Source organism: Caloenas nicobarica, chromosome 1, assembly GCF_036013445.1.
Source record: "Caloenas nicobarica isolate bCalNic1 chromosome 1, bCalNic1.hap1, whole genome shotgun sequence".
In the NCBI taxonomy this organism is placed as follows: Eukaryota; Metazoa; Chordata; class Aves; order Columbiformes; family Columbidae; genus Caloenas; species Caloenas nicobarica.
In genome coordinates, this window is record NC_088245.1 from 149,533,107 (window position 1) to 149,545,621 (window position 12,515).

General features: G+C 37.5%; 1 protein-coding gene across 2 annotated transcripts in view; it reads right to left on the reverse strand.

Moving 5' to 3' along the window:
• Window positions 1-12,515, reverse strand: part of TGFBRAP1 (transforming growth factor beta receptor associated protein 1) — a 38,599-nt gene that overhangs the window by 13,873 nt on the left and 12,211 nt on the right. For both annotated transcript variants that reach the window (XM_065652309.1, XM_065652302.1), the window contains 3 exons: window positions 12,132-12,286; window positions 6,369-6,451; window positions 327-668 (listed from right to left, as the gene is read on the reverse strand). In XM_065652309.1, coding sequence (XP_065508381.1) covers window positions 327-668; window positions 6,369-6,451; window positions 12,132-12,286 — 580 coding nt within the window. The remainder of the gene's footprint in view (window positions 1-326; window positions 669-6,368; window positions 6,452-12,131; window positions 12,287-12,515) is intronic.

Here is a 12,515-nt window from a genome sequence, read left to right on the forward strand (position 1 = left end):
CATTCGACTCTTGCATTGTCACAAGAGCAAACAAATCAGACTTTTTTCTTTTTTTTTTCCAAATTTGTACCAACCCCTTATTTTTGTGTTAGACACAGAAACTTTCAGAGAGAACTCTGTATTTACCAGCATAAGACAGAATGCATTTCCTTTACCTCAAACTGTCAATTAATACCTTTTCACTAACATTTTTAAAATGCTGACAAGTCAGGCTAAATTGTCTTTTTGACCCGAAAGCACGGAAACTATGAAGATTTGAACATGTTACTCTAGAAGCCAACTTTCCCTCTGGTCTCAAAGGTGCAATACTCAAAAAAAACACTCACTTTTTGTGTTTTTCCAGCCAGGCAGCACTATCTGTTAAAAGACAAAAGTTCTCCGAAACGAGCAGATCCAGCAGGCTTTCATGATTTGCCTCTGCGTATAGCTTGAGTAAAGCTGTGTCAATATCTTCCTTGTAGCCATTTGCAACCTCAGTGCTGCGGACTTCGTTCAAGTAACTCATGAGGAATCGTTTGCATTTTGTCATCTTCTCCTGGTCCCCTTGGGTCAGCTGGTTTAGGTCCGCGTACTCATGCAGAGGGGGATGAGACCGTATAAATGAAGAGGAAGTAGGCAACAGGAAGGGGTAGAGAGAGATCAGCTCCCGGACATCAAGCTGGCCGCTTCTGCAATTACAGTGTCAAACTAGATGAAGCAAAAAAGAAAGAAAAAGTATACATAGGCACAAAAAAATAACATACTGGGAATGTGTGCACACATATGCTTTGCGTCAGGACACTAACAGGTTGTCAGTTTCTGAAAGCTGTTGCCTTCTATGCTGGAGAAAATATACTCACAACAAAGTTGAAATTTTTTTGCTATTTCTATCCAGACTTGTTTATCATTCTTTTTCCTCCTTTAGACATTGAGAGCTCTGAGAATTCAGAGACTGGCCAGCCTTTAGCTTTTGACATCCCACAGCTGTTCTGTGGCATATACAAACATCACCTGAACAGCCTTAGTGCAGTTCCTAGGACTGACCTAGACTTCATCTGTACATTATAGGAGCTAGCCCTCCGATGGAGGCAAAAAAAAAAAAAAAAAAAAAAAAAAAAAAGGAGAGCGCGAACCCTTTCAGGCAAGCCACAAACACTGTGCAAGTGTAATTCTGTAGAAAACAGAAACTTCTTGTAGAAAAGTGAAGTTTTTGGAACAGATACTTGGATGATGAAAACATTTTCCCCAACCCTGAAAAGCACCAGATTCCTCCTTAACCAACTTCTTAAGGAGGTTCTGAAAACAAACCGTGGATACTGATCATGCACCCATCTAACCAACAAGTACTAGTCTATTCTATAGGCATAGGTCTTGGGTGTACATCAATGGCAGATGCTACAGGGTAGTGTTTCCCTTTTGCATGTGAAGGGCATTTTATCCAGGAGCAAGTTGTAACATAGATCTGCTACACAAAATGTTTTCCTTTCAGCCTACATGGAAGAAATTCCTTAAGCATTTGGAAAGTGCATCTTGTGACAGAAGAATAAAATGAGAAGTTTTGTCACACATGGGAAATAACTGCCCAAGTTCCACAGCTAGAATGAGTCCTCCTCCCAGGCCTTGTTTTAGAAGAATAGCAAGAAATCAGATTTATATTTTATTTCCCTGTGAAATTCATTATTCAGAATTCATCTTTAAAGATGAACAGATGATAATGTTGCTGAAAAAAACAAAATCAAAATGAATGGAAAGTTCTCTAGAAAAATGTTGGTTAGTTACTATTTTGTTGCAAATAAAACTTTTAAAAAATTGTTCTTATCTATCCAGTGATCAGCAACCTCAAAAAGTCTTCCTCTTCACAACCTTGATTGGAAAGAATTCCAAAAAAGATACAAGTTGTAACGATAGAAGCAGATGAAGCAGCAGATTTCTGCAAGTAATAAAGCGTGAAAGATCCTCACCATCAGGCTCAGCCCTTCCCTGCTGTTGTAAAGTAACTGCGGCAGTGGGGCATGTCCCAAGTTGTTCACTTCTTGCCAGAGAAACAGTTCCAAAAGCATCCAGGAAATACGAACGAGTAGGAAGCATTGCTGCGACAACACGTACTTAGAACTTTAAAAAAATTTAAGACAGTAAATACTGTCCTTTGGCTACAAAATCTATACCAGAAGAATGAAATTCTGGGAGACAGCAGCAACCGTCAATTTAAAAGCTGCAAGTACACTGTTTGAGAACCTAGTGAGTGCAAAGCATGGGAAGAGCAGCACAACCAATAGAGGACCACAATGGAGAAAAAACTGAATGTGGAAAGCCTTCCTGTGAGAAGAGCTTTGAAGAGCAAGCTTTTCTGATTCATTCACAGAGAGCTCCTACTGCCTAAAAAACACCTCTACACTAGAAAGGCCAGCCTCCGACCGAAAGTGAAGTGCTCATGTCTAGATTTCTGCCATTGAAATTTCCTTTTGGTCCCTCTTTTCAGACTTGGTATTTGGTTTTGAAATTCTTAGATCTACATTATGACAGAACTCACAAGCTGATGAGGACTTTTTTTTTTTTTTTTTTTTAAGAGGCAGAATAACCAAGAAGGAGCAAGTTCTGTCAGTGGTTCAAAGATGGTTCAAAGAGTTCAGGCTTTCAGTATGAACTAATCTAACTGCAGCTTTGGCTAGTCTGACTACTCGTGAAAGTTTAAGACTTGTGGACTACCAGAAAAAATATATTACATGACATGTATTACACCAGGAAATTAACCCCATTTAAAGAGATTTCCCCATCCCTCAAGGTTCTTCACTGATTTGTTTTATAACAAAAGCTAGCCGTAACCTGAACAACATCAACAGTCTACTCAAAATTAGTGCAGAAGCAAGAAGTCTTGATAAATCTGAAGAAATTCAAGTATAAACATTGGTTCCCGTGCTGGCTGTGCTGTCAAATATTTGGAGATGGCCTAAGCTGAGATGAAGACTATGACTATGGAGACAGATGAAGTTGTTAAAAATGGTATATTTAATATGCCACTTATAATAAGTTTTAAAACATTTTCCAGCTTCTGCATCCTTTAGTCTTACTATCCAGCTTTTCCTAGATGAGGAAGCAGTCAGCTGCGTCACTTCTGAACTTCAAGGACTCTGGCCTTAATGACCATCTGTTTCCAAAAAAGGAATCAAAACCAGCTTCCAACTCAGGGTAGCCCAAGCCCTGGGCTGTGAATCACCAGTGGTTCTCTCAGCAGGTCTGACTCAAGCTCATGTTGTACTGTTTCGCTCTCCCCACAGCAAAGGCAATCAGCAATCAAGCAGCCCCCTTGAAAGCATAGTATCATCCAGAACAAACTTGTTCAGAAAAATATTAAATACCAAATACTAAACAACGACCCCACCTGCATGAATGGTTCACATTTATCTCAAGGCTTATGGCTCCTGGGATCTGTGGATGCCTTTTTGCTTTGGCTCCTTCCACCACATTTGGAGGAAATGGTTTAGGAGAAGTCTATGCAATTTAGGTGTTTTGCCTAAATTCCACTGGCTGTAATAAAAGCTTATATTCTTGAATCACATTTAAGATGCACATCTTGCACTGAGTCGTACTTCTTATGTCTCATGGTATAAATACCAGAATTTTTTAACCTTTCCAGTACTGGAGTGACTGTAGCTGTAAGTCTCTCTATAGCCTTTCCCAGGTGAGATAACACTGGGAAGAGTTAACATTTTGTTTTTAGAAAAGTTCTAGTATCTGGCGTGTCAGATGTAAGCAACACCTAACCAGTGAAAGCACATAACCAAACACAATGGAGAGGAATGGTTTCACTGTGACAGCTACCAACATCTCAGCAAGACATCTAGAATACAGCAAATGACTTGGTTGGTCTAACTGCATGCAAGCCTCCAATGATATAGCAAACATATATAAATCACAACTATATAACACAATCAGAATTCTGTTATTGCTTATAACAGAACTCGTCAGACAAAAGAAGTCCCCATGACAGCTCACTGAGTTTAATGTTAACGGATCCAACTAAAGTTCTCCTCCCTTTGTTGAACTATTTGAGTTTCAATAAAGCTACCACTTCCTTCCTTTTTGTCAGCCTTCTTCAGTATTCAGAAGTATCAGCATAACTAAAAGGAACTTATTATTCCTGTTAGAAGCTTCAGTATTTAAGAACTATGAAGTTAGGCATAAGATACAACTGTATCTTGACAAGGCTATCCACAAAGTATTATTGATGCAAGAAAAAGAGACCTTCAGCCCAATATAATCATTTCCTTTGCTAGCCTGTAACTGACAGATATTTTCTGAGGAGTGAGACAATCTCACTTCATATTTGGCCCGAAGCAGGCCCATGTCTCACCAAGTTCTTGGAGGTACTGCTGCCACTCTGTTTCACTGCTCAATCCATGGCATTTTAAGGCTGAAGTTATTTCTGACTAACACTTGCTTGAAACACTTGTGGAGCAACACATGGGGAAGGGAGGAAGCAGCTGCACAGACTGCCATTATCTTGCCCATTTGAGCAGCAGTAAGTTTAAAATGAACAAGACTCAGTGTATATCTGGGCATAATCTTGTACTTGACCTGGGTGATCACCAGGGCTGCAAATCAGAGAACCTGGATCCCATAAGGAGTTTTTCAGAGTCACCAAAACATTCTGAATAGCTCATATATGGCTGGCCAGAAGAAAAGCACAGAAAACTTATCTTTGTTTTCTCCCCCTAGAAGACTTCAGCAATTCATGAACTGTTGTTCTGCTTTGGAGTTGCAGCTTTTAGAGGAAGGGAACACCCTCAGATGCTGACACAGCTCCAAAATTCACGCCTGGACAGCATGTTTTCTTGTGAAACATGTTTCTTTCTATAGAGGAGCTCCCACAATCCGGTTCATTAAAGCTCATTTGTCAGATGAACCACTAGCTGGATGGAGGCTGCACAACTGATCTTGGTTCCTTCCACAAGGTGCTGGAGCTCCCCGCAGGATATATTTCCCCCTTTTTACTGCTTTTAAAAGATCCTCAAGCGACACCCGGCAAGGCAGGGTCCCCAGATTAGAACCTAAAGGGAATTTTTGCCAGGCAGAGTGGAATAAAGTAACAGAAAAGAAGCTGAGGTTGAAGTGTCAGCCATAGTCAAGAGAGCTGCAGAGCTACACAATTCTGGCCACCCAACCACAGCTAAACAATAAAGACACTTTATAGCCAGTATAACCTCAACAACCTATTTTACCAAAGCTGGCCACACTGGAAAAACTGAAAAAAGCTCATTGGAAAGACACACAGAAGGGCTTTGTGGGAATTTTGTAAAGGATTCCTAACAACGTCCAGCTTGTAATTCTTCAGATGTATAACACAGCAGTGATTCAGCCAGAAGGATTACAGGGAGGAGGAAGACAAGATGCTCAACACAACAATCTTGTGGCCAAACCAAATTGTCACTAAATGCTGTTCAGGCTTTTCCTGTCACTCCCTAATTTTCACTCAGTGCTCATTCAAGACCAGTGTCTCCCATTATCCTTGTGAGCAGGAGGCAAAATGGAGAAGTCTCTCATCAGTAGAAACACTCCCCAAAGCTTTACTTTCCTTGATACATTTCCATAAACCCAAGGACAACTTTTTTCCTATACTGTACAAACCTACAACACACAGCAAATTGTCTAACCTTAATCCTATTCCATAGACTCTAAACTGATTTAAAGTGAATTTCAGCAGATAACAAGGAGAGTTATTTTATGTGGTCAGCATGGATTATACTGTGGACAGGGCAACATCACAGAATGAGGCAGGGCTAGCAGAAATTAAGTTATCAGGGAAAATAAAGATAATGAGCAGCACTTTTTAAATAAAAGTGGAGTACCAAGGTCAATTTGTAAACAAGTGGTTGCTGAAACAGCTAAATCGGGAAGGTTATTACAGACTTCAAGAACAAATAATCTGTCTTCTGGAAAAAGCCTCGAAGAACAAGTGTTAACACAGTATCAGTATCAGCATCCTCAAAAAAAAAATAGTGCAATTGTGTCAAAAATACCTAAATTTTAACTAATATTAAAATTGTAATTTTTTTTTTTTTAAAAAAAGAACCAGGCAATGTTCATGCTGTAAATCACAGCATAGGCTCAGTAATAAAGCCTTGACCTTCATGGGCATAAAGTAAAAACCCGATCTCCATATAACATTCAGATTACACAATTACAGCATTAATGCTACTGTAGGTTAGCATACAAAAAAAAAAATCAGTTGCATTAACTCCTCAGTTATAAAGTTGTTTCAATGTTACTCTGTTTTTACACCCAACAAAATCAAAGGAAAATAAAAATCAAGCTAGTAAGTTTCTAAAACAAAGAACACTAACTCCTTATTTAAAGAAGATAAATTAATACATTTCTTGTCACACAATTACCTGAAAAGTTCTTTTGCTTCAAGGAACTGAAGCTGTGCAAACTGTATAAAACCTGCTTGCTGCAGGATTCGTTTGTACATTACCTATGGAAGAGAAGGGAGGATAAAAGGTTTATTATATTTGTAAGGAGATATTTATGTAGCGCAAGTCATTACTGCAGTAACCACCTGCCAGAAACACTGAATGCATGATCTTCGACCAGACCTGGTTACATGCAAAATAAAGCCTTGATCTTCTACATTTTAAATTGTATGTACCTGAATATACTGAATCTATTGCCCAGACTCAGTTTCTTACACGGAAGTGTGTGAACACAACACTGATCATGAGTACTTATTAAAAGCAAAGTCAACAAAAAGCAAGTTTAAGTTTTCTTATTCAAATAATGACTCATCTGACATCAGTCTGACTTGAGGCAAGTTTTTGCTTATGGTATTTACAAATGTAAAAGCCAATGGTCATCTCTGAATTTCTCAATAATTCAGCAGACACAAAAAAAGACATCTAAACTCAAGAGTGGTCCCACTTGACCACACCAAACCAACATTCTCCCTGTCTCACCTCGATTTTGCAGCAACCTTGCTGGTGATTTTCATATTTTCATGCCCAGCTGATGACCAACCATACTTCTGACTTTCTGCCAGTTTGTGTGGGCTGTTTTTTTTTTTTTTTTGATAAAAGTTCTTCCAAAGAAGTTCAACATATCCACTATGAAGTACATTATGCAATGTACATAAAAAATATGGTTTAAAAAGACGAGCACAAGTAAACCTTATGAAAAGCTATGCGTTATGAAGTTTTACTGTTAAGATCATGCCTAGACAGGAAAAGGTTTACAAAGAGTTCACTAGAAAAAGAACACAAAACTACTTTAAATGCTAGGTATTTATTTAATCTGAATGGTCAGTTGGTTACCACCAGATTAAATAAAGTCTTCATGCTCAGAATATTTCCAACAGCAAAAGAGAATTACTAAAAATGAGGAACCTAAACTGTGCTCTGCAAAGTATCCACCTTTTGTGACAACACTGGTATTTTGCAAATAGACCCAGCTACATCCACGTGCCCTCAGTTTTTCCCTTCGATTTTTTTATGAATATAGAGTTCTCTAATGTTTAACAGTGGACATTAATGCTGTTATTAATAACAGACACCCATTTTCAATGAAAATAACCAGAAAAACTACAATACATTCAGCAATGTATTCCAGGAAGGAATTGCTAAAGAGGGTCAGGCTTCAGGTAGACTGATAATCTAATGGGTGATTTTTCACCTTGATTAAAGTTTGTGGATTTAGGAAGAGAAGAGCTTGTCTTAAGTCCATTTAGTCTGTGCATGCTTTACTAGTGGATTATTTTAATGAAATAATCTTGAACATTAGCAAGCTATTAAAGCTTATTGATTTGTAAGGCTGTGGGACTTTTCTTGCCTCCCCAGTGTGGGGCAGAGAAGTGAAAACAGAAGCAAATGACATCTGGCACACCTTTCAGACAAATGTAACAATATAAAAAGAAAATAACAATACTTGATATCATCTTTATATTAATGTTACTATGTTTTACGTCCAAGTGTACTAATGCAAAATACAGTTACCTAAAACTAAATTTAATTACAGTAATAAAGTAAAGCTATCTCAGGTGATTAATTCACAAAATATCCAAAATATTTTATTGATGTAAGAATACAGCTGTAAATCCAAATGTTAATCTGAACTGATGAATACCCGTCTGGTCACATTCTTAAGGATGCTGGTAGAGGATTTCAATCTGTAACTATATGCATCTTGTGGCACCAGAAAAACTACAGTCTTTCCTGGGAAGTCTGATGCCAGATTTTGAAGTAAAAACATTTCTTACCCTGCTAGAGAAAGGTATCAAAAGTAGAGTGGGTATTGGTGGTTGTTGTTGTTTTAAGTCTGTTTTCAATCTTCGCAATGGAGTGACCACTAATATTTACATATTTAGTGAATTAAGATATTGGAATTAAGTTTGACTTAATCTAAGACACTGAAAATACTGCTTTAATTGTAGAGCTTAGTCTGTACAACAATCTTTTCAACCAGAAGGTGAAAAGAGCTCACTGATACTGTAAGTATAAGTCTAAGGAATCAGTTTTAAATTTGAACTGATTAGGTGGTATTTGCTTGCATTTAAATGTTGTCATATCTCCACTTGTCCCTTAAGGCCATGACACAAAAAAGCTGTAGAATGTCTACAGACAGACACTTCCTCAGCCTTTTAAAGACATAGTAATGGGACAGGGAGTATTCAGGTTCATTTTTAGCTGACAAGATAAATACTAGACATTAAGATTCCTGTAGTAAAGATTATGGAAGTAACAGACCAGACTGTGGAAAATTCAATATTCTCTCTTTCTCACAGGGTTTTAAAAATGGGCTAGACCTATATGCCAACCACATACAGTTAACTTTTGTTTATGATAGAAAAAAAGCATCTTGAGTTCTTCCAGAGCCATTTGCCAGAAGAGCACAGTAATCAAAACTCAACACATTGTTTATTCCCCTATCATTTTTGAAGAACCACCATAAGACTTGAAGTGCTTTAGGCAAATTCCATATTGTTGACTGAATCCACATTAAAAAACTAGCTAGAAAAACATGAAATAAAAGACTTGTATTAATTCGTAGCTGAAAAAGTGCTAGAAAACATAATGATGACTGCTGAAGCTGTGATAGCTATAACAAAGCCTTAATTCTCTCAACTGCTAAAAAAAATCCTTTCTAAAGTGTTCAGAATTACCAACTAGATTGCCAATAAGACTTTTTCTAGAAAGTCACTTCAGCTTTTGGTGAGGTTTGGGTGCAGTCAATGTATTTTTTTGAAACTAAAAAGAAATGAGAAGAAAAAAAATAAGAGATACCTATGTAAGATGTGTGTCAATCTAACCAAGGTCTTCACTACCATCAACCATGATTTCTGCAAACTTCAGCTGTCCTGAAAAATTAATAAGTAGTATTCAGTCATTTCATGGTAGCATGGTAGAAAGCCCTTTGTACTCTTCTATCAAAAATTATATCCAGCAAAGCCATCTCCTAGCAACACTTTTGCTTAGAGTTTTGTACCTAACAGTAATTCTCCATGTTCAAAGATAAAGGAATTTTCATCTAATGTGACACAGATAAATTTGCTATCTGCAAAGACCATGGGTTAAATAACAGGTTAGAGCTACTAATGTATAACGTGCTTCTTTCCAATAGCTACATATTGGCTATGCAAAATAACTCTGGGAGTACAGCACTTTCCTGCTTCAATTCCACTGTCATTCTGAATTACAAGCATATATATATATATTTATGCTGATGTAATACTGCTGATATCAAGAGAGAGCATGCACCTGTGTATGCATGCAATGACAATGCAGTACTGAACTGTAGGAAAAAAACAAAACATCCTCAAGAACCGTCCTACGATGCCATGGCTGAGGTCAAGTCACACGTAAGATGGCAACAGCCACTGCAAACTGCAGAAATTAAAGCAGCATGTGGAAAAGGAGGCACTATACTACACGTACCAGACAATTACTATCACTCTTCTGTATGGACAAGTCACAGTGGCTGGTCCAAATACCTTAATGCCAAATCTCTGCCTTCCTGCCCCTGCTTGTATAAAATGTCAAAATAAGGCCTTGAAAATGTCAGGTACTCAGGAATCGGTAAAGCTTGCAAAACAGGTATCCAAGGATATCTATTGGAAGGTACCTATTACCTACCTAATATCTATTATCTGAAAATATCTATTAGACAGAAGTTAGAAAGGAGCGACTATGTGATCACTTAAAGCATGACAAAGAAATGTTGCAAAAGACATAGATGGCATGTATTTTGGTTGAACTCTATTAGATTTATATTATGCAAGCCTGCAGTAAAAGAAAGTCTGATGTCCTTGTAACAAATCTGTAGTGACAGCATTATGTATCAGAGGCACATCAGAAAGCCAGCTCAACATGTTATGCTTCCCACTACAGATACGCTCCGCAAAATCGGACTAATGTCTCAACAACTAAGCCAACTTGAGTCATTTTAATATGAGTTCAGTGGGAGATCCCATCAATTTAAGCTGGTTAATGTCAGTCTGCAAATGCAGCCCAGAACTAGAACAGGCCGTTTTGCTTGTAAGCAATGTTTTCTGTATTTCAGCTATAGCGTTGACTCAAAAGTAACACCCTTGAAAGCAGGTTAAGTTAGAAAGAACTTACAATGTTATTGGAAATAGTAAATTCATGAAGATAGACATTCAGTGCACATGAGATACATGTGAACAGAAATTAACTTATCCTTAAGACAGAAAAATCCTAAATGCAAGAAAACTTAGGAGGAATGAGATTCTACATCACATTTTTACAAAATGAATTGCAGTTCATCCTGCGGCAAAACACCAAAAGACATCTCCCCTGCTAAATCTACATAAACTGTAAAGAAGTATTTGGAGAACTAGAGGTCATCATACATCGAAGACATTGATTAGATCACACATCCTGTCCTCACAGCAGGATTTTAGTTTGCTTCTTTAAACAGACTGCAAAGGAAAATTTGAAAGTGACGATGCAAAGCAAAACATGCTGGAAACTGAACTCTGTATTTGCAAAAATACTTTTCAGCTTCAAGTACTTCCAGATAGCTGTACCTTAGGAAAAGAATGGAAACACTTTTCTGGCCAAGCTTTCTACTTCCAGCAGCCTCCCACCCCTTCATTCAATGAGGAGTTAAGGATCAAAATGAAAGCTGATACAAATTTCACATAATTTAATGACTGCTTTTTCAAGGGCCTTGCTCAAAATTTAAATGACAAGGAATCAGAAACTTCCTGAAATTAAACAAAGAAAAAAAAAAAAAAAAGTCCTGAGAGACTGAATCATTTTGTACTGCTGCAATTTCGTAATTCCAACGGTCATGTTCCAAACTTTACATCTTCCTAAACAAACTGAAAGTAATGCAACAGGTACTATTTCAATGGCAACAAAATGCTCCAAAGCATATTAAAAAACAAACTAGATCATCTGCAGGCTACAAATCAAATTTTGCTTTTACAAAAGGAAAGCAACTAAGTCAAATATTTATTCACCTACTTGGTGAGTAGAGATTTCATGCTACTTTTTCCAAGTTTCAGTCTCTAAATGACAAATAGGAATAAATACAGTAGAATATGCATTGTAATATAAACCAGAGATAGAAGGAAATGAGAACAAATCTCTAATCAACGCTCTAATCACAGAGTAACTAAGATACTGTGCCACACACACCAGTACAAGTACTACTTGTATGAGTTTGGAAGTAGGATGTATTTGCTTTAGATTTCCCATTGCTTAACTACGAAGTTGTACTACTGCGGAGTTTAGGATATGGTGAGACTATCCAATTAAAAAAAAAAAGTAAAACCTAAAACCTCCACTTTGAAATAAAGTATAATTTTTAAACAGCAACAGCAAATAATAACTGAACCTAGTACTAAGGAAGCATTGCAGTGGATCTTCTATCACTAGTTTCTCGGTTTTGTTTTCAATTTTTTCAAGTTGTGCACTTGAAAAAAACCACAACTCTAGAAAAGCAGTAGAACAGCATTCAACCCTGCCAACGTCACAGCCTTTACAAGCACAAGTCAACTCAGCAGCACACTTATTTCCTCAGGCTGAAAACATAAAAAGCATTATATTTCTCTTCAACGTAAATTCCTCTCCCACCCTCTCTAGTCACTTGACCACTGGTATACATGGCCCCACTGTGAAATTTATAAAGGAAGGACAGACCTGAAATTTCTCTTTTGGAATATTTCTTCGAGCTCCTTTTGCTAGAACAAGGGCTTCTTCCACTCTGTGGCTAGCTAGAAGGTCCTGAATCTGTTTTTCCAAAGGTAGTGGCACCAAGATATACACACCCTTATTAGTAGCAACAATCACCTTTCCTGGACAGAGCAAACAGACAAATTCAGTTTCTCTACAGAAAAAACACATTTCAGAAATAAGCTTTAAGACTTACTACTTAAGATACAAGAACCTAAACAGCGTGAAAGTTCCAAAACTCATCTTTGTTGTTACCATATTAATTAGATAGCACAGTTTACCTGTAAATTGCACCTCAGAAATACAGAGGTAATGGTAAATTTATTTATTCACAGCAGATTTTGTTCCATG